The 22,257-nt window shown below is 36.3% G+C and overlaps 1 protein-coding gene across 1 annotated transcript in view; it reads left to right on the top strand.

Annotated features, from left to right (window-relative positions):
- Positions 1-4,030: 4,030 nt before the first annotated feature.
- LOC121725573 (putative pre-mRNA-splicing factor ATP-dependent RNA helicase PRP1) overlaps positions 4,031-22,257 on the top strand; it is a 70,404-nt gene continuing 52,177 nt past the window's right edge. The window contains exons 1-6 of the mRNA XM_042112589.1: positions 4,031-4,180; positions 5,403-5,524; positions 6,592-7,744; positions 8,461-8,597; positions 10,589-10,726; positions 11,883-12,005. Of these exons, the coding sequence (XP_041968523.1) occupies positions 4,131-4,180; positions 5,403-5,524; positions 6,592-7,744; positions 8,461-8,597; positions 10,589-10,726; positions 11,883-12,005 (1,723 nt within the window). The 5' untranslated portion in view covers positions 4,031-4,130. The remainder of the gene's footprint in view (positions 4,181-5,402; positions 5,525-6,591; positions 7,745-8,460; positions 8,598-10,588; positions 10,727-11,882; positions 12,006-22,257) is intronic.

Raw genomic sequence — 22,257 nt, 5'->3', positions numbered from 1 at the left:
TTCTTCTCGCCGGGATAGTTCCCGAACCGATGGTAGGCACCAGTAGTATCAACGTTCTGAAAGCATTTGTTACAAATCTATTCGGAAATAAAACAATTTTATTTATTTACTTAAATAAATTTTGCAGTGCCGTATTTCTTATTTGCTTATTACTATAGGCTGGGGATTTTTGGTCCCACAATCAGCGATTTTCTTTATATATTTCGATAAACTCCACTAAGCCCGTGTTGTCTATTATCAACCACGTAGTGATTATAACACAGATTAAATTATATGTAGCAACTAGCAAGCTTATTATCGCTACATATTATAAAACAAAGTCGCTTTTTTTCCATCATGTCCCTTGGTTCCCTTTAATCTTTAAAACTACTTTCTTCTTTAATAGATAGAGTGATTCAAGAGGAAAGTTTATAAGTATAATAACATTCATTAAATAGTGGAGAAATACTGTTATTAATAGAGTTACTAATGTGATGTCGTAAAAAATTACATTTGTTTCCGCTTACATTGCAAACGCAGGCTGAAACCTACGAGATTTCTCAAAATAAAAATGCACCAATTAGTATTGTACACATTGAAAAGGTCTACAGAAAACTCCGCGATAGTATATGTCTATCTCTTATGGATATCCCACAATAACAGTTTTTTGTCATTTACTTTTAATCGATTTTAATTATATTTTCAGTGGCTATATAATATACTAGCGACCCGCCCCGGCTTCGCACGGGTATAAAATATAAATATCCACTGAAAAAATGATTAAAATCGATTCAGCAATCAGCAGTTTTGATTTATATTCATTATAGCGGTCGCCCGGGGCTCCGCCCGCTGCAAAAAGTATACCCAGGAAAGACTCAGTCAGCAAAATGATTGCCAGGTCAATTCACAGACTCCGACACGAACGCAGTCATTATTATACGCAGGCTGCCTACTGCACAGATTATCTTCCTCCCGCACGCGCACCCCCGCCTTGGTGACGCCCACTATCGTAATATTCATAAACCTATAATGCTATTAAGTCTATGGTAATATTTTAATTTCGCCATAACTTCTAAACCAAACGTCCAATTTTAATGGATGAAATAATTTATTTTGATAAGGATTATTAGCATGAGTAAAATAAATGCGTTTAAATGTAGTAAAAAAAAACAAGATTTTTAAATAAAAAAAGGGTTGTTGTGCCTCACTTGACATAAATAGGTATAGTATGTCGCGGACATTTTTGTAGATACTTATAAGATCTACATTTACTTAGAACATTGTATGGTATTGACGGGAGCGCTGCAGCTGGAAAAGAGGCCCACGCACGCCATTTCCGGCCAGAAACACAGAATGTGAACCAATCAGTGAGGCCCATTCACGGCAGGACTGCAGGCCGTGAATGGGCCGCTTAAAGTAGAACTGTCAAACACATGTCAAAAATTATGTTTTTCTATGATAGAAGCGTTTAGTTCCTTTTCTAGCCACGTTCAAATAAACCCTAGTCGAACTATAAAAGAATAATATTATTGTCTTTGCTGTCAAGTGTCAACAAAATGTCAAAATGCGGTCCTGCAACCACATTCACGCTCCTACTTTCTACACGGCAGTCCGCCACGCACACAGAATACAAATTACTCACGGAGGCCACATAGGACACCGAGCCACTCACGGTCCTTTGCGGCGGACTGTAAGCGGTGGGCGGAGCTTGCACACTTTGTGCAGGACTCAGGTCGCGTCCTACTCGGTGTAGGCTGTTGCAGGCCGCCTTGCAGGCCCGCAACACCGAGCAGGCGGCCTGCTGTGAATGGGCTCTTTTAATTAGCATTGCAATTTGGCAGGTATTAAGGGGGTGACAGACACGCGAGTAAGTACGTGGACTTATGGCTCGACGACCTTACTCGCCTGTGTGTCACCTAAAGTTCGTGTAGGTACTTAAAGATTGCCGCCTAAGTTCGCCGTCTTGGAATTTTACTCGTAGCTCGTACGTCTGGCAGCACTGCGAGTCGCGAGCCGCGAGCCGCGAGCCGTCAGGCAGTGTTGCCAACACGACTGATACAAAATTTGCTAAGCTACTGTTAAAATTTACTGTAATGAATTCTAAAAATTATGCTAACATTTTTCAGTCAAATAAAACGTTTTTTAAGTTTAAATCTTTAATAATCAACAAAATCTCAATTTATTTTATGTTATCAAACAAAATATTAATTTATTGGTGTTCATCGATAGCTGATGCTGCTGATGTACCTACATGTAGACGTTGAAAATTCATTGTCCAAACATGGTCCAAACTATAAATCTCCTTGGTACCATGAAGTTAATATACCTAACGGAATAGAGCAACAATTTCGAGCTGTCAAACGAAACCGAAATTGGTTTTCATCTGTGTGAAAAATATGTACGTACGTATACACTTCAATTTTTCGATTTAGTTTTTTAAAAGCTTTTATTTAACTTGCTCTGTATGTATGTATGTATGTTACGGTGGAATTTTGGAACTCAATTTTAAAATAGACATATTTAACCGATTGAGCTGAAATTTTGCATACGCGTTTAGGTTGGATGACCATGCACGATATGATATATGACATCACGCTAAATCTAATATGGCCGACCATCCAAGATGGCGAAATAATTATTTTCTATGCAGTCCTACAATATGGATAATAAACGAAAGGGCTTTTTGAGAGTAACTCAAAAACGAATGTAATTTCATTCTACATCCAACATGGCGGCTCATCCAAGATAGGGGAATAGTTATTTTTAATGCACTTCTGCAATATGGGTATCAAATAAAAGGGCTCATTAAAAATAAATTGAAAAATATTATTCGTGTCCATGTCGTGCGTCTCATTTCGTGACGTGACGTGACGTGAAGTGCCGTGTCGTGTCGTGTCGTGACTTGACGTTACGTGTCGTGATTTTACGTGACGTCACGTGACGTGACGTTACGTAACGTTACGTGATTGACTGACAGCCGGCCGAGGGCTTTCATAAAATGCTCCGTTCCGTTTCCGTTCACTTTTTTAAAATGAAATTTAACTTTTTAGTCATGCGGAAATCTAGCCAGGGATAACTAAAAATCAAAAAATAAATGATAAACAAAAAACTTTTTGAAAAAAAGCTTTTATTTAAATAGTCTAAAAAGAAGAAAATAAGATTCTCCTTAAAAATTTTAACTATTAAGTTATAATCCTCAATATATTATACAATTTGCATGATAATAAAAGCTTGTCGCAAAACTTAACAACCTATCAGTACCTACTTGATAAATTTATTAAAATATAACATTAATTTACTCAGTTACATAGTTAAATTGGTACTAGTTTATTGACGAATCGCGCGACAAGCTTTTATTATCATGCAAATTGTATAAAATATTGAGGATTATAACTTAATAGTTAAATTTTTTAAGGAGAATCTTATTTTCTTCTTTTTAGACTATTTAAATAAAAGCTTTTTTTCAAAAAGTTTTTTGTTTATCATTTATTCTTATTAGTTTTTAAAACTTAATATGATATTATTCCTAAATAACACAAAGCTTCTTCCGTCGACGACATGATAACCCAGTGTACTCGTGTGTCACCGACGCGACGCGAGCCGAGTAAGTTCGCGGACTAAAAACCCGCGTACTTAAAGTTCGTACGTCTATCACCGACGCGAGCTGAGTAAGCAACGAATACTATACTCACATGTGAGTAAGTTTGCGAACTTAAAACCCGCGTACTTTAAGTTCGTACGTCTGTCAGGCACTTTACACGCATCAATATTATCATGATTTCTAGTATCACGAGATTCACAAATCACAAGTACTAAATATCTGTGGTCTGTGATAACTGATACTGCGATTCGGCCTAATACACCATCTTGATATTATCACAAAATCATGATATTATCCATAAACTTATAATATTATCAATGAATAAGGAAACATAAATCAATGGATAATATTGATGCGTGTAATACCTGCCATTGAGATTCTGTGACTGTTGTCATTTGTCAATTGTCATTGATCTGTGAATCTATAATCTATTGTATTGTCATTTATGGTTGTAAGCGCCATTTTCATAGCCTTTTGTTGGTTTTCCAATAATTTCTCTGTAAAGTGTTCATAATTTTCTTTCCTAGTGATTCACTTTAGATAAACTGAAATGTCCAAACGAAGAATTGAAGTTATGGATCCTTTTATAAAAAAGAAGAGGCAAGTGTTTTCTCAGTTCGTCTAAAGAATTATGTTCAAACACGCACTAAACCTATAAATATTTTAGAACGCGCTTTATAAAATAAATATGGAAATACTGTTTTCTTTTTGTGTAGTCAAAATATAGAATGTTCAAATTAATTATAGTTTCATGAATCTATATTTTAGTCAAGGGGATAAAGCATAAGGCGCTTACTAAAAATCGGCGTTGCGACTATGGTCGCAACACATGCTGAGTAAGCACCAATTTGGTAGATACGGTTTTCAAATGTCATAAGCCCGCTCCACATTCTCGAGTTTTGGCCGAAACACAAAACTTTTGTTTGGCGAGAGCACACGAGAGCGGCTCTCCACATTCTCGCTTGGCTCTGTTGAAAATCTAAGACGCTCGTACGACATGGACTACACCAGAATATGTATGCTACTGTAGGATTCGCTGCAGCATATTATAGCTATTTGGTGAATCAGGAAAGAAGAGTACCTAAAATACGCTGGAAAAAGTAGTGTATGACCGGCATACTTCGTAACGGAAAATCCTGAACATACTTAGTGATTAAGGAGTTCTTTTTAGGGTTCTGTACCCAAAGGGTAAAAACAGGATGTCCATGTCTGTTGGTCTGTCTGTTAGTCTGTCTGTCTCCAGACTGTAACCCAAGAATGGCAACAGCTAGATTTCTGAAATTTTCAGAGATTGTGTATTTCTGGTGCCGCTATAACAAAAAATACTAAAAATAAACTTAATATTATATAAGGGGGGCTCCCATACAACAAACATGATTTTTTGGCCCTTTTGGGGGTATATTATTACTATAATTATTATTATATTAATTATAGTATTTTACCAACATTTTAAAAAAATATGTGCATTCAACATGGTGACTGTCTGCAGACTGGCACAAACAAACAAAGTTTACCTCTTTATAATAAAATATAGGATGAAGGGTCGCATATTTAAACTAATTTTGAATGATTGGTATCACCAACAAACTGAAATGCAGTTTGGCGGTTTTTAGGATAAGGACATAATGTTGTAAAATAATGGAATAAATACTTAAAAAAAAAAATACTATGAGGCTGGTGCCTGGTATAGATGCCAAGTGCATTTTTAAGCCTCGTCAAAAATTTGAATATTATCAAAAAATATTCAATTCAAAATATTATAAAATTTTGAATATTAATTTAAAATATTATTAATATATACTTATATTTTTAATGCTCAAAGGGAGGAGAGGGCTGCTGCTTTAGCAAAATCTGGAGGCAGTAGTGAGTCGTCAGAAGCAGTGGCTACTGTTAGCTCCAGCGCATCAACCACAACCAGTACGCCTGGAATCAACCCTTATACAGGTATGGAATTTCTTCAAATTATTAACATTGTCTATACTGTACTCGGCGAAACATGGCGGTAGCTGTCATTGAGTCCCTGCCAAAAACTTGTCATTTTCTTTACAGAGATTGCCAACATCCGGCTCTTCATTGTCAATCGTGATTTATAAAGAAAATGACAAGCTTTTGACAGGGTCAATGACCGCTACCGCCATGTTTTGCATGTACAGTATAGATGTGACAATAACCATTAATGTTTTTTGCTCACTTTGGTCTTATTTAACCTTAATATTTTTATTAGAAATCATTAAGGGGGTCCGTAGACGAGCAATTTTATTGCGCAATATAACACTCAATATTTATTAAACAACTTACTTGACAATTTAATGGTAGACACATTCAATAATAACCCTAAATGTCAATATGCCGATGTTAGGTTAGTATATATATATATATATATATATATATTACACACAATTTTTAGTTTTTTAATGCCAATGACATTAAAGCAAGTAGTTATTTAAATGTTACATTATAAATACTACCTATAATATTTTGAAAAATTATGAAGTCCCAAAATGTAGGTATACTATAAACAAATTAAATATTAAAACAGTAACTCTGACTTGCACTTGAAACATTTTGATTGCATAAAATTATTAGTGTCATTCATGTGTCTAACTGCCGCACTCAAGAGTGGAACATTAATTACTTAAATGCTACGAATAAAAACTAAGGAATCATAACTCCCATACAATTACCGTTTTAAATTTGGTTCCTTTTGATCTGTCATCTAACTTCAGCCTAGTACCGCTCAAGGTCACCTAAATATTGCAAATGTATTGAAATGTGTACCTAAGGTACACTTTTTTGACAGGTATTGTGGAGCATGTTTTTTGACGGAGTTACTTTTCGTTACTTTTTAATTTTTATTATTCGTAGCTTAAATGCAATTAATTCAAAAATTTGACTTAAGCCCCATACACTAACTGTCAAACTCTTCATTAAATCGAAGGTTTATCGTAATTAAATGTCTCTTAGTATGGCAGTAAGTATATAAAAAAATTAAGTTTACAATTTTATTGCAGGTTTACCCCACTCACAACGCTATCATGAACTTTTGCGTCGCCGACTTGGACTTCCAGTTTGGGAGTATAAAAATGATTTCATGAGACTACTCAACACTCACCAATGTATTGTACTCGTTGGTGAAACAGGGTCCGGTAAAACCACACAAATACCCCAATGGAGTGTGGAATTTGCTGCAATCTCAGCTGGAAAATCATGTGGAGTAGCATGCACACAGCCTAGAAGAGTGGCTGCTATGTCAGTAGCACAAAGAGTTGCAGAGGAGATGGATGTTGCACTCGGCCAGCAAGTTGGGTACAGTATACGTTTTGAAGATTGTTCTGGACCCCAAACCCTTCTGAAGTATATGACAGATGGTATGTTGTTGCGTGAGGCCATGTCTGATCCCATGTTGGAGCACTATAAAGTAATTCTTCTCGATGAAGCCCACGAAAGGACATTAGCCACTGATATATTGATGGGAGTACTGAAAGAAGTTATCAAGCAGCGGCCAGATTTAAAGTTGGTTATTATGTCTGCTACTTTGGATGCTGGAAAATTCCAACAGTATTTTGATAATGCTCCGTTAATGAATGTACCTGGACGTACACATCCTGTTGAAATATTTTACACTCCACAACCTGAGAAAGACTACCTGGAAGCTGCAATTCGTACTGTGATACAAATACATCTCTGTGAGAAAATATCTGGCGATATTCTTTTATTTTTGACGGGACAGGAGGAGATCGAGGACGCTTGCAAACGAATAAAACGTGAAATTGATAATTTGGGACCAGAAGTTGGAGAGTTAAAATGCATTCCACTGTATTCGACTTTGCCTCCAAACTTGCAACAGAGAATTTTTGAGCCACCCCCACCGAATCGATCCGAGGAAGCGATCGGTAGAAAAGTTGTAGTTTCCACAAATATAGCTGAAACTTCCTTGACTATTGATGGAGTAGTTTTCGTGATCGACACTGGGTTCTCGAAGCAGAAGGTGTACAACCCGAGGGTTCGTGTGGAGTCCCTGTTGGTGTCTCCCATCAGTAAGGCATCGGCGCAGCAGAGAGCGGGCCGTGCCGGGCGAACTCGCCCTGGGAAGTGCTTTAGATTGTACACAGAGAAGGCGTACAAAACGGAAATGCAAGACAACACTTACCCTGAGATTTTGAGGTAACCCTTGAAGAAGGGAGTTCACGTTTTTCTTCTGTAAGAATGTGTTCTTTATAATTTTTAGGGCTCAAATTCGTTTTGCTCAAAGTACAAAATTTAATAAACATTAAATGTGCATATTTTCTGTAATGTGGATTTGCCGATACTACTTTGCCTTAAATTCAGAAAGATGTGTTTAGTTTTGTAAGTACTTATATAACTTTGTTATTGAAAGATATGCTTTCTCAAATGAAATCTAAAAGACATACATACCTTTTTACCTGTTTATATATGAGTAGTACAAAATCATTTTGCAATAGACCTTGTAGTATGAGTAACAGGATCGAAAAGTGGTTAACCGGGTCCGGCGACCCTTCTACAACAGTGTTTTTCAACCTCTTTCGTGATGCAATCCCCCTGGAATGAAAACGATTTCGCGGCCCCTTTACTCAAGTGTGCATAGTGTATACAAACTTGATAAAAAAGTAAAGTATTAGGTACATATTATAAAGCTATATACTTTTATGGTAACAATTTCCTACCTAATAGTGTATCACTATTTTTAATCTCTGTTGTTTTTTTAATGAAATAGTTTTCTCGACCTCTGGCACTCCCAGAAGAAACTTCACAATCCCCCCAGGGAGTCGCGACCTACACGTTGAAAAACACTGGCCTACAACATAAGTTTGATTGTTAATAAGCAATCATCTAATGCCTCACCCGCATTACACTTGCAGATCAAACTTAGGATCTGTAGTTTTGCAGTTGAAAAAGCTGGGGATCGACGATTTGGTGCATTTTGACTTCATGGACCCACCAGCTCCGGAGACATTGATGAGAGCTTTGGAATTGCTCAACTATCTTGCTGCTCTTGGTAAGTTCTATCTTTATTTTTTAAAGCTGGTTTTAGTCTCACCATAGTAAAAGGAGGGGAAGTAAGTTATCTTCATACAAAGGCACCGCGCGCGGCTTGTATGTGTGCGCCATAGTATCAATGCGTCGCCACGTACGGCACACAACAAAATCTCGGCCAGCTTTATAAGGCTGGTACCGCCGAGATTTTGTTGTGTGCCGTGTGGCGACGCATTGATGCTATGGCGCACATGTAGCGTAAGACATGGTGGCATTTTATAAAACAAATTGTCGGCTGCTGTCGCTTGCCGCGTTGATTGGAACGGTACCTTTAATAGGCACTTTCGCATTTATAATATTAGTTAGATATAAGACTGCAGACAAGTGGTATTTCCGGTCCAATATGACCTGCAGGCTGCAAACCTTCAAGAAAATAGCATATTCCCTATCAAAAGGCCGACATCGCACCTGCAGCTCTTCTAATGTTGCGAGTGTCCGGCCACGGCACGGCCACCAGTAGAAATGCGAAAGTATGGACAAACTGTGGAGATAAACTTAAGGTAGCGTTCCGATCTTTTTTCGTTCCCAAAAATTCAATTAAAATGCCACTTTATGACAGACTAGCGACCCGCCCCGGCTTCGCACGGGTATAAAATAAATTATGGCCTAAGTCACTGAAAAAGTGATTAAAATCGATTCAGTAGTTTAATTTTAAATAAGTAATTTATATTCATTACTACCCGTGGCCCGCATTAGTCGGTACCGCCGCAAAAGCTACTTACGTCCCGCAATTTTCAAATCTGTAATATCTTCGAAAATATTCATTTAAAATTAAAATCTTAATAATTTTTTTGTAAAAGGCCATAATCAATAATGTATTTAAAGTTTTTAATTGAATAAGAGTTATTGCCGTATTAGTTAAAATCGCTTCGAAAATTAGCCATTATTTGAAGTTAAAAGTAAATGACAAAAAATATGTTATTGTGGGATATATCCATAAGAGATATACGTGGGAGAGCCATGCTTCGGCACGAATGGGCCGGCTCGACCGGAGAAATACCACGCTCTCACAGAAAACCGGCGTGAAACAGCGCATAGGGCGTTTGTGCACTACACGGAATTTTACCGTCCGGTGTTCATAACTTTCACGTTTGCCATATAAATAAGGTAGGAAATCGAGATGCCGCGCCGCGCCGGATGATAAAATTCCGTGTAGTGCACAAACGCCCTTACGCTATGTTTATGTTTACCGGAGGCCCAATCCCCTACCCTATTCCCTTCCCTACCCTCCCCTATTCCCTTCCCTTCCCATCCCTATTACCCTATTCCCCCTTAAAAGGCCGGCAACGCACCTGCAGCTCTTCCGATGCTGCGAGTGTCCATGGGCGTCGGAAGTTGCTTTCCATTAGGTGACCCGTTTGCTCGTTTGCCCCCTTATTTCATAAAAAAAAAATATACCATCGCGGAGTTTTCTGTAGACCTTTTCAATGTGTACAATGCGCACTCCTGCATTGGTACTTGTACTATTATCTATTCTGTGGCATTGGTAGCGCCCACTTCGAAACGGGCGTAAATCGCAATATTTTAATTTCGCCATAACTTCTAAACTAAACCAAACGTCCAATTTTAATCATTCAAAGAGCAAATATAATCTACGTAAACTGTACTTAGTGATGAAATTATTTATTTTGATAAGGATTATTAGCATGAGTAAAATAAATGCGTTTAAATGTAGTCCAAAAAAATCAAGATTTTTAAATTAAAAAATGGTTGTTGTGCCTCACTTGACATAGGTAGGTATAGTGTGTCGCGGACATTTTTGTAGATATTTATAAGATCTACATTTTCTCGTAGCGGTAAAGATCGGAACGGCACCTTTAGTTTATGTCCACAGTTTGTCTATACTTTCGCATTTCTACTGGTGACCCGTTTGCTGGTTTACCCCTTATTTTATAAAAAAAATTAGCAACATACTTTAAGAGAGCTTGTCCGCTCTATGTGCATTGTTCTCAGATGACGATGGCAACTTGACTGACCTCGGGGCCGTGATGGCGGAGTTCCCGTTGGACCCGCAACTCGCGAAGATGCTGATAGCCAGCTGCAACCACAACTGTTCCAATGAGATACTCTCCATCACCGCTATGTTGTCAGGTAATATATATATTTTTTTTAAAAACTTCATGCCTAATGGCATTATCTACCAGTCAACCTTTGGGCGGTACAAGAACAAAATTGTGTAGGTGCCAGTCAAGTTACAAAAAAAAAGAAAAACTTATACTTAACTTATCAAATAAATTGTAATTATTAATTATTCTTATTTAATACTAGATATTCCTTAACATTTAGTTTATTGCGTCTTGAATTCAAGTTAATCCTGGACTTTGTAGACTACGAGCCCATTGACGACCTCTGTGGCTCAATTGGTTGAGTGTGTGGAAGCTCAAGCCGGGGGTCGCGGGTTCGAATCCCGCCGACGGAACAAAAAGTTTTCAATGTTCCCAAGTCTGAATGTGTATTAATAAAAATCTCAAATTTATGTATAGTATAAATATAAATAAAAGTATTAAATATATTTCCGTTGTCTGGTACCTATAACACAAGTCCTTCAGGTACTTAGCACGGGGCCAGACTGACGTGGTGTGAAGCGTCCATAGATATTATTATATTATTATTATTATTGAAGAAAATTAACGGGTGAAATTAACGAACGCGAATATCGCTTAGGTTTGAGAAGGCTGTTACTATATCCTACTACGTCATTTCTGAGCGGGTACTACCTGTACCGCTCGGAACAGACGGCGTGGTGCTCAGAGTTATTATCAGACATAGTTATATGAAGTTTTATTGGAAGTCTCTTTATTAATGTCACCTGAAAAGGCTTACAGGGCCCTCTAGAGGACATAAAGAACAACCCCCCACTCTCAATAACGACAAAATCACAAGGATTGAGAAATAAAGAGTACCTTTTGAGTTACTAATATCAGTAAAAACTACGCAGCTGTGTACGTTTTTTGTCGTTTTACTATCCTAGCCCGCAATAAATAAATAAATAAATCTTTATTTCAACCCATCAACAGGTCATATTTTAAAATTACAATTAAATTTAACTAAGTATTATATTTTTAAATTAAAATAATATTAAGAACTTGACTTTCGGCATCATGCATAACCCAGCATAAAAGATTTTTTTCTTCACAGTGTCGTATGATTTATCATATAAATGAGCTTATCTAAGCACATTTAAAATATTTAAATAACATATTCGCGATATACTTTTTAAAATAAGTACTTGTTTACTTGATTTCAGTTCCCCAAGTGTTTGTTCGACCCAACGAAGCACGCAAAGCGGCTGACGAAGCTAAGATGCGCTTCGCCCACATCGACGGAGACCATCTCACCTTACTCAACGTTTACCATGCGTTTAAACAAAGTAAGTACACTTTAAGTACATTTTTTTTGAATGGACGCTTCACATACGTGGCCCCGTGGTAAGTACCTGAAGGACTTGTGTTACGGGTACCAGACAACAGACACATATTTAATACTTTTATACTTACTATAAACATATTTAAGAGTTTTTCTAAATATATGATACACATATTTAATACCTATCCATGACCTAGGACCTTTGAAAACTTTTGTTCCGTCGGCGGGATTTGAACCCACGTACCCCGGCTTGATCTACCAACGCGCTCACCCACTGAGCGACAGAGGTTGTCGAATTGTTTTATTTCTGAATAAATTTGAAACAAATGTTTTCAGAAAGTCTACACTCCACATGGCGCCTACCACCGTTTCGGGAACTAACCCGGCGAGAAGAACCGGCGTAAGAAACTCGCACGGGGCTCACTTTTTACCAAAAAAGAGAAATTGCTCATTTTAACATTAAATTTACAACTTAGTAACTTTTAAACACTGTCAACATACAGACAGCTTGCCTGGTGGTCGCTGTTACTCATTTGTGCAGACATATTTTTTTTTGTTAAGTTATGAATACAGTCTTGTTTTAAAAGGTCTTAAGAACATTCTGCATTCATAACTTAATATTATGTACTTTTTTTGTGGGATGAAACTCAAATGCTTAACAGCGTCCATATAGAGTTGACTAAAGAGGGCGCTGAGTTCCTCGTAGTCGTCACATTTTGACTTAAAATTCGTATGAAAATACTTTTGCATGGAAATTTCTACACTTAGCAAAACAGATTTTTCTAACATGTATTTTAGGCCTTCCAGGCCGCGTTCGGGAATGAATCACAGCCATAACTGGTACTTTATATTTTTTTCTTGTTTTCAACCCTTGGTTTGTCGTGTTTTATGATAACGCCGTTACATAAGAAAGTCAGAAATTTTATACCACTTAACTTTTTCATGTAGAAACGTACGAAGAAATTGATTCATAGATACTTAGAGGGCATCGATTGGTCGGGTTATGTTAAGGGCGCGTATTATATCAATTTGCTTTACATTATCGTCTGAATTATCTATACTAATATTATAAATGCGAAAGTATCTCTGTCTGTCTGTCTGTCTCGCTTTCACGCTAAAACTACCGAACCGATTGTAATGAAATTTTGTATACAGATAGTCTAAAGCCTGAGAAAGGACATAGGCTACTTTTTTATTGGAAAAAAGGGTTGTATGGGGGTGAAAATACGAAAATTTGTTCAAATTAAGTTAGTTCCAAAAATTCATACTAGATGGCGCCGTGCGTCTCTTACATTGCGCTAACGCTTGCCCAACATCTTTCTATAAGAGGTGGTATCATCATACATTCGGGTTTCGATTTTTTTCGATTGTTATTTCTTTTTTACGTTATTTAATTAGTCAGTACTTTATATTAAATACAGTGACGTAACCTTAAACTATCTTAAACCTATCAATGATAATTTTTATTATGGCTAAAGTTGTGTAATTGGGGGGCTAAATAAGCTTTAAAATTTGGCATAAAATATAAAGTTTAATTTTAAAAAATGAAATATGTGCACACTGCACAGCTGTTTTGATTTAAGGGGTACCAGGGTTTTTTTTTATAAAAGCTTTTGACACCAATTTTGTTGACATCGCGCGCTATAAACTGAAGTCCACGCGGACGAAGTAGCGGGCAACAGCTAGTCAATAATATTAATGAAAATCGAATGTTAAATTAAGATGCAGCAAACTTCAGGACTAAAGTGACATGTTACTCAAAAACACGATAGCATACAATTTTCTCGATAGAAAAAAATTGCGAAGTTGCTTCCAAATCACCTATAATTAACACGTTAAACTGCTACTATAGTCTAGTAAACGAATGCCCAAAATGGGGGTCTGCTTGGAAAAGTAATCAGAATAGGGACGTCACCAGAATAAGGATGCGCGCCCCTCACCTCACCCCCTCAAAAGCGTCGTGGTGCTGAACTCACAGCGCCTTAAGGGGGCGACCAACCCAAAAAATCAAACGTCGTTCTTCTCTCTTCACACTCACGCCCGTCTTTCATATGCCAGGTGAAATAGGACGACGCGGAATCATCGCCAAGTTAGCGGGCAAGTTATAGGTATTCTTTTTTTTAAAGGATATATAATATTAAGTTATTAAAAAAATATGTAACATAATCCCTGCCTTATCTATAATGTAATTATACTAAAAAGTGTCAAGCTTTATTTTAATCTATTACTCGAATAGTAGCCTAGTAAACGAATGATTCTGCTTGGAAAAGTCGAAAGCAGAAATTTTAACTTTGGTACTTTGTTTAGAGTAGTTAGGAGATAAACATACTAAAAGTCCTGACCCCTCTGAGGTGAGCCCGAGGGAGCGGGGGGCAAAGATGGTCCCGTTTTTTTGTTTTTTGGCTTACTCATCAAAAACGGTGCTTCGTACGAAATTCTCTTATACTACATAATAAAAGCTAATTAAATTCTCTGCAACTTCGTCCTTTACACTTTATATCTATCTCCAATCATTGCCTCATTGCCTCGCTAACTTGGCGATGATTCCGCGTCGTCCTATTTCATCTGGCATATGAAAGACGGGCGTGAGTGTGAAGAGAGAAGAACGATGTTTGATTTTTTGGGTTTGTCGCCCCCTTAAGGGGCTGTGAGTTCAGCACCACGACGCTTTTGAGGGGGTGAGGTGAGGGACGCGCATCCTTATTCTGGTGACGTCCCTATTCTGATTGCAAAATATTATAATCCCGGAAGTCCCGGAATTTTAAAAGCTTTATGAAATTACTGATATTATATCATGAGATATAAAATAAGATTAGTATTGTTACGTGCTAAGGTTCGAGAATCTGGAGAGAAAGACCTGGTGACTCTCTTGAAGACTTTATTCACTAAGTCCAGGTCACACAAGCACACACTAGGTCACAACACTTAGCACTAAGTCCAAACACTAATCACTAGGTCCAATCACTAAGCACTATCACTAACCTAGGTCGTAGCCAAGTCCACACACTATTAATCACTTGTTGTCACTCCGAAATCGCCTTGATGATAGCTCGAAGCGAACTGAATTTTCGCGCCGTCTACCTGCGGCTTTTTATATGGCGAGACGAATTCCAGAAAGTTCCCGATACACGTAAACAAGTAAACAAGTGTCGGAACTTTCTAGGAGGCTCGAGCATGTACCACAATAAACATAAACAACTAAACACGTAAACAAAATAAACCGGTAAACACGTAAACAAGACACTTCTAGAAAGTTCGAGCACAGTCTATTCGAGTATGTACTAGCGCACCTAACGCCATCTAGTATTGAGTAGGGGATTTATGTTGCCTGTGTTCCCTCTGTAAGTTTTGCTGGTTTGTCGCTAGATGGCACTACGTGTCCGTATACCATGTACCGTAACAGTATCATAAAAGAGTTCGAACCTTTTTCTATGGAGCGTGGCATACCTAATTAGTTTCAAGTACTTAAAATGGCATATTTTCGTGTTCACCTATAAAACATACGTCAATCGACAGAGAAAATAACTACATACAACAAATAATCTTTGACAAAATGTCGTAAGTGTTATACTTTTTGAAATATTTCAGTTAGTATATCAAAAATGTTATTTATTTTACATTTTCAAACTGAAATAACTCAAAAAGTATAGTATTTACGGCATTTTGTCAAAGAGTATATTTTATTGTTTGTAAACATCTTATCTTTTGATTGGCGTATGTTTCATAGGTGTACACCAAAATACGAAAGGTATGCCAATAAGGTTCGTTGTTCTTTGAAACCACTGATGAAAAATATGCCAATCGATAATGTAAATTTAAACAAAAAATGTCTAATAACAAAATTTGTTGGGGGTATCGTATCATCCCCGGTCCCGTGTGTTAAAAAAAACAAATTTTCTTATTTTTATGTGCCTGTTGTTTTTTGAATTCCTCTTAGGCTCTTGAACACATTTTCTCTTAGGAACTGCTACCGTATAATTACTTCTTATAAATAATCTCCTTTCAGCATGTGTCATATTCCAATACTGGTTGTTAATATACAAACGTTCCTCAGGAGTAAATATAATTGAACAACGTTTTGTACACTTCATATCACAGCCTGTTTTTACATTGTACTTGCTTCTAAGTTCGTTTTCCTTCTCAACCAATCATTCAAGCTAATATAACTCTTGATCTTTTCTTTTTCAATATTGGGTCACTTTAAAGGTTTGATGCATTTGTCTGTCTTTGCATGTCATAACCATATTCGGTGTCATCACTGAACACTTCGTCACATGGTTGATAGTCCTTATCCTTAACAGAACCGTCACTATCATAATCTAATATTTCAGGAATAATGCACTGAGGAACAGATGGAATCGGTGAAGGAGGTACCGACTCGTGGCAGTATAAAATATTATGTTTTTCAAGCTGCTGTTCCAGAGTTTCTTCTAGTTGGCTGGAATGTGTAATTTGTGTCTCATTAAATTTTTTAAATACTTGAAAGGTCATGGAGTAAGTCTCTTGGTAGAGAAGATTAACTAAGTCCTTATTGTTCATGCGGGCGTATTTTGATTCTCTTTGGCTAATCTTAGAGCAAGTGGAACTTCGTACAGTAGATGGCATGCTGTTAGTTTCATGATGTTGTGCAGTAGGAAATTCCTGGTCCACCTGCACACTATTCATTATAGTTTGAATCCTTGATGATACACAGGAACGTTTTTGTCTATATGCTCCATTCTCGTAAAAATGGCGCCAAAACTGTTTTTTGAACTTATCAGCTTTTCTTCCATTTTTTCTTTCCAAAAGTTTTCGTCTCTGTTTATATATAATATTACCATTTTGTGATCTTCCCCTCCCCATATTCCAAAAATACATCTCGATCGTTTTGTAAGATGTAGCTGCCCTTGAGCCTGGAAATACCAATTGCTATTCTTATTAATAGTTATATTTTTGTTTTTCTTATTATATCGCAAATTTTTTATTTTATTTTGGATTAAAGCTTCTTCGATTCCTATTTTGTGAGCAGCTACGGGACATTTAACTTCAACAACAGTATCGTCCTACAACACCATCGGGGGAAGCACCTAGAAAATCATTGTCTTTGTCAATGAAGAGACCACAAGGGTCTATTGTGATATTCTCTTGCTTCGCTAGATGCTGGAGAGCAACCTGCTCGTTATCTATTCCGTGCGCGATCGAGCGTACAAAAGATATATTTGTTTACAAAATTTGCTTTACCAGGTTTCCGTATTTTTTTTCCTTTTTATTACATTACCAAAGTTTAATGCAGTTAAAATCAATTTTCGTAGCTCGAGCCACTCATTGCAGTCTCTTTGCAAAACTGTTTTTTTTTTCTATTTGGTTTCTGTCTTTTACTAAATCTTTTAGTCGTTCATAGAAACTTTTTTCTGCTTTTTTGAAATCTTCTCCATTCATGTCTGGGGCAGCTGAGGAATCACCGTAGTCATTTTGATTAGTAAATAATTTCCTCTTTCTATTTTTCTTTCTTTCGACAATATTGGACAAAATTCTTTTCTTGTCTCTTTTCTCTTGTAGTTTTTTTATATTTCCTCGCGGATTTTTGCCCAAAATTCTTTTGTGTAATGTGTATACGGGTTTTTTGGTGTTAAACGCAACAACAGCCGCGGAGCACCGCGCTTGGTAGGATCTGCGCAGTGCAAAATTAATTATTTTTACTCGTACAAACTTAGCTATAACGCTATTAAATCTTTCGACATTATTTGTGTCTACATTTTCGTACAGGCTTCGGGAGTTAGAGGCCACTGAATTTATTATCACCTGAGTCCTAAACCACAACATTGAATTCTCTATTTGTGGCACAACATTATTTTCAAATGACTTTTGCGTATAGCAGTAATAAAATAATTGATTGGCATGTGTCATTATGAATATTTTTTATGGATTCGTCTCTATTTTGTCTATTTTGATTAATTGATGTTGTAATTACTTTCCTTATGCTCATAATTTTTTGATCAGTAATTAACTTTCTGTGAGCCAGTGGGTACTTTGTATTTTTTGTTATTGCTCGAAGTTTATTGCACATATTTCTCAATAGATAGTTACGGTATTCTATCTTACTTACTGTAAAATTAGGATATGGGTTCGTAGCAACGATTTTTGCATAAGTAGACGAATCTCCGTCTCCTATAACATTTCCATATATAAGCCCGTACATTTCTAACGACTTCTTAAATCCTTCGCAAATTATAGCCGCCTCCATCCCAGTCGAGGAGCCCTCATAATTCTTGTAACATATATGCTCTTTTGAAATCTCGCCTTTTTTTCAGCTCTAGCGCAAATCAGACAATATTTATTCGTGACTCCTATAAAGATAACTTCACCGAATTTCCTGCCAACTATTGCAGCTCCTGAAAGAGCTCTGTAGTTATTTCCATATGATCGGCCACACCAAGCACCGTCCACAGACACGTCAATAACTGGTATATTATCTTTGAGACGCCCTTCTGCAATAGCAGCATGTTTTTGTCGTTGAGCTGCTGCTTCCATAACTTCTATAGCAGTAGCTTCCCACAGGCCAAAAACTTGATTTTGTAATTTACTATAATTCTCTGTAAATACTGGTACCTCCACAGTACATATTTCTTCAAACTGCGAATATCCTATGCCACTAGCAATGATGCCTGAGCACGCAACAGTATTTATATCAACATGATCTGATGAATCTGAATTATCTGTTGTTACTTTAAATAATAAACCGCATAAATTACATTTTAATTTAACATTTGACAAGACCAATTCGCTTTCCACTAATGTTATATTGCTGAGGTTACACTGAAATAAAGTTTTTAGTTGTTCAAAAAAGTATTTCATGTCTATTATTCGTCTTCCTACAATATCATTTTCTTCTGTTAGATCAGTGTTTTCTATCTCTATTACGATCATGTTATTCACTCCTGAAACAAACATTCAATTAATAGTTTTTAAGAAATCATAACAAAATTTCTCAACAAGTTGAGAAATTTTGTTGTGATTTCTTAAAAACTATTCTCTCATTTAGAATTAAGATTTTATTCGCTATATACAAAAACATTAATAATTGATAGTACGTTTTAATACACTGACGGCAAGTAACGTGGCAAGCAAGCGACAAGACAGCGAGCAAATTGGCAGTAAATGAACACTTTCTAAGGGCTCTAATCATACATCATTTAAAACGACAATATAGTAAACTAGCTGTGCCGGTGAACTTCGTGTCACTTTAAAACCTTCCCTGGACTTCTACAAATATTTTAAGACTAAAATCAGCCCAATCCGTTCAGCCGTTTCCGAGTTTTAGCGCGACTAACACATTTGGAAATCCATTTTTATATATAAGAAGAAGACTAGCTGTCCCGGTCAACTTCGTGTCACTTTAAAACCTTCCTTGGACTTCTACGAATATTTTGAGCCTAAATTCAGCCCAATCCGTTCAGCCGTTTTCGAGTTTTAGCGCGACTAACACATTTGAAAATCCATTTTTATATATAAGATAATTATACTTACGGAAAATGTTAAATTATTTCTAGATCATTCACAGGCGTTTTTATTGCATTTACAACCACACCTTGGAGAGGTAAACTGAAAAAAAATAATTTTACATGAATATATTGTATTAAAAATATATAATACCTTTTAAAAAATTGTATTTTGGCTAAGTTCCGCTTCTGACCAGCCAGACATGCAGTCTCGTGTTGAGGTACAATGGGAGAAGTACAGGACAAGGTTTCAGCTTGCCTCAAACACCTTCTCTAAATTTCCCAGTAGCTCTTGGGCTATAAATAATACTTACTAACGGTAACAGTGGTTCCAGTTCATTCACAGGCGTTTTTATTCTATCTGTAACCACATCTTGCACAGGTAAACTGAAAAAAAACTTACCCCTCAACTGTCCATGCAAAAAAATGCAATATGGCGCCTCTGTCCACGTCAACGTGGGTGGTCTCCCGCGATAGCGCCGCGGCGAATTACAATGACAATATCTTAAAATTTTTGTATAGAAGACATATTTTAAGTTTGTGTTTTCAAAATATGTAGTCTATAAGCTACCTAATAAATATAATTTGTAATGCTTTTACCTAAAAATATATTTCTCATTCTAAGGTAAAAGAAGGAGAAAATCGTTGAAAAATATATTTCTCTCTAAAATAAAAAAAAATAAACCATTTTCTCAAATTATTTTTATTTTATATACAAAAGGATATACATTATACAGCTTAACTATAATCTATTAAAAAATACACATTTCAATAGCGTTTTTTTATACCACAAGCTTAACAATCACTTATCTCGTGTAGGTGACCTGAGCGCAACACAAAATAAACGTGTATGTTTATACTTCAATTTAAGGAACCCTGTTCGCCAAGTGGCCAAAAACAAACACTCATTCTATAGTTGGGTTCGTCATCTTGTTACAAACAAAGATTTAGCTGTTGAACTTGTTTACTTTACAAGACCCAAACAAAAAACTAAGCACTTGAAAATAAGCTCTAAAAAAGGTGCTCTCGTACTTTGCATTACAGAGCAAATTGTGTTGAAAGTTTGTCAAATATTAATTTACATTCTACAACTTAATGACATTTACAATTGGAAAAATATAATTATTGGGCACACTATCATACAAAATAATTTTATAAATCAAAATGTAAAACAAACGATTTCTCTACAGAAAGTAGCAAGTACATAGTAAGTGAGTTAAATAATATGGATACGCCTTTTTGTACAGAAATAAAATTAAATGAAATGAAAATAGATTTTTTTAGAACAGCAACAGAAAAGCATTTTTTTGTGAGTTTAAATTATTTTAATGTTTTTTTAATGAAAAAAAATTACAATGTATTCTAACAAAGTGTGTCTGAATATTTTTTTGTGATTTGTATGGGCAAGCGCCCTAGCGTCACGAGTTTTCTTATACAAAAGTAAAAAAATATTGGTCTTTCAATCTCAAACTCAAATTACTTTATGACGTGGGAGAGCCATGCTTCGGCACGAATGCGCCGGCTCGACCGGAGTCACCACCACAGTACCACGTCCTCACAGAAAACCGGCGTGAAACAGCGCTTGTGCTGTGTTTCGCCGAGTGAGAGTTTACCAGAGGCCCAATCCCCTACCCTTTTCCCTTCCCTACCCTCCCCTATTACCCCTGAAAAGGCCGGCAACGCACCTGCAGCTCTTCTGATGCTGCGAGTGTCCATGGGCGACGGAAGTTGCTTTCCATCAGGTGACCCGTTTGCTCGTTTGCCCCCTTATTGCATAAAAAAAATTATTCAGAATAATTTTTTTCAAATACTTTCTGAACGTTGGTGCTATGGTGCCTACCATCGGTTCGGGAACTAACCCGGCGGGAAGAACCGGCGTAAGAAACTCGCACGGGGCCATCTTTTACTAAAAAGATGGAAAATTACAATGTCATTTGACTAAATAAAAACTAAATACAACAAGTGCACATAATAATATACAGAAACAGCTCAGCAGGGGCGACCTTATTCCCACGGTACTATCATTCATGAAATCAGTAACTTTATAGTATGCTTTGGTACACAAACGTTCCTTAACAACTTTTTAAATTTATTAATTGACAGATTTTGAACGTTTTCTGGGATCTTATTATAAAGGTGTATACATTAACCTTTAAAAGAATTTTGGAATTTCAAGCTTAATGTTTATTACGAGTATTTCTCCCATCCCACGGTGTACTGTCATTCATGAAATCAGTAACTTTATAGTATGCTTTGGTACACAAACGTTCCTTAACAACTTTTTAAATTTATTAATTCACAGATTTTGAACGTTTTCTGGGATCTTATTATAAAGGTGTATAATAATAATAATAATAGTTTATTGTCTCAGTAAAAACATAGCAAAATGATATTAACCTTTAAAATAATTTTGGAATTTCAAGCTTAATGTTTATTACGAGTATTTCTCCCATCCAACGGTGTACTATCATTAATGAAATCAGTAACTTTATAGTATGCTTTGGTACACAAACGTCCCTTAACAACTTTTTTAAATTTATTAATTCACAGATTTTGAACGTTTTCTGGGATCTTATTATAAAGGCGGACTCATACACACCCTAAAGTATTATCACTTAGTTTTGTTACACCTTGTATAAATGTAATTTGTTTATTTATAATATAAAAAATACATAATGTGTAATGTTTTAGTAATTTATATACATGATATTATTATAAGATATTATATTCTATATATTATATTATAATAAATTATAATAATATCATGTATGTAAATTA

Source organism: Aricia agestis, chromosome 3 (assembly GCF_905147365.1).
Source record: "Aricia agestis chromosome 3, ilAriAges1.1, whole genome shotgun sequence".
NCBI classification, from domain to species: Eukaryota; Metazoa; Arthropoda; class Insecta; order Lepidoptera; family Lycaenidae; genus Aricia; species Aricia agestis.
Note: the sequence above shows the minus strand (reverse complement) of the source record. Positions and strands in the feature narration are given on the sequence as shown.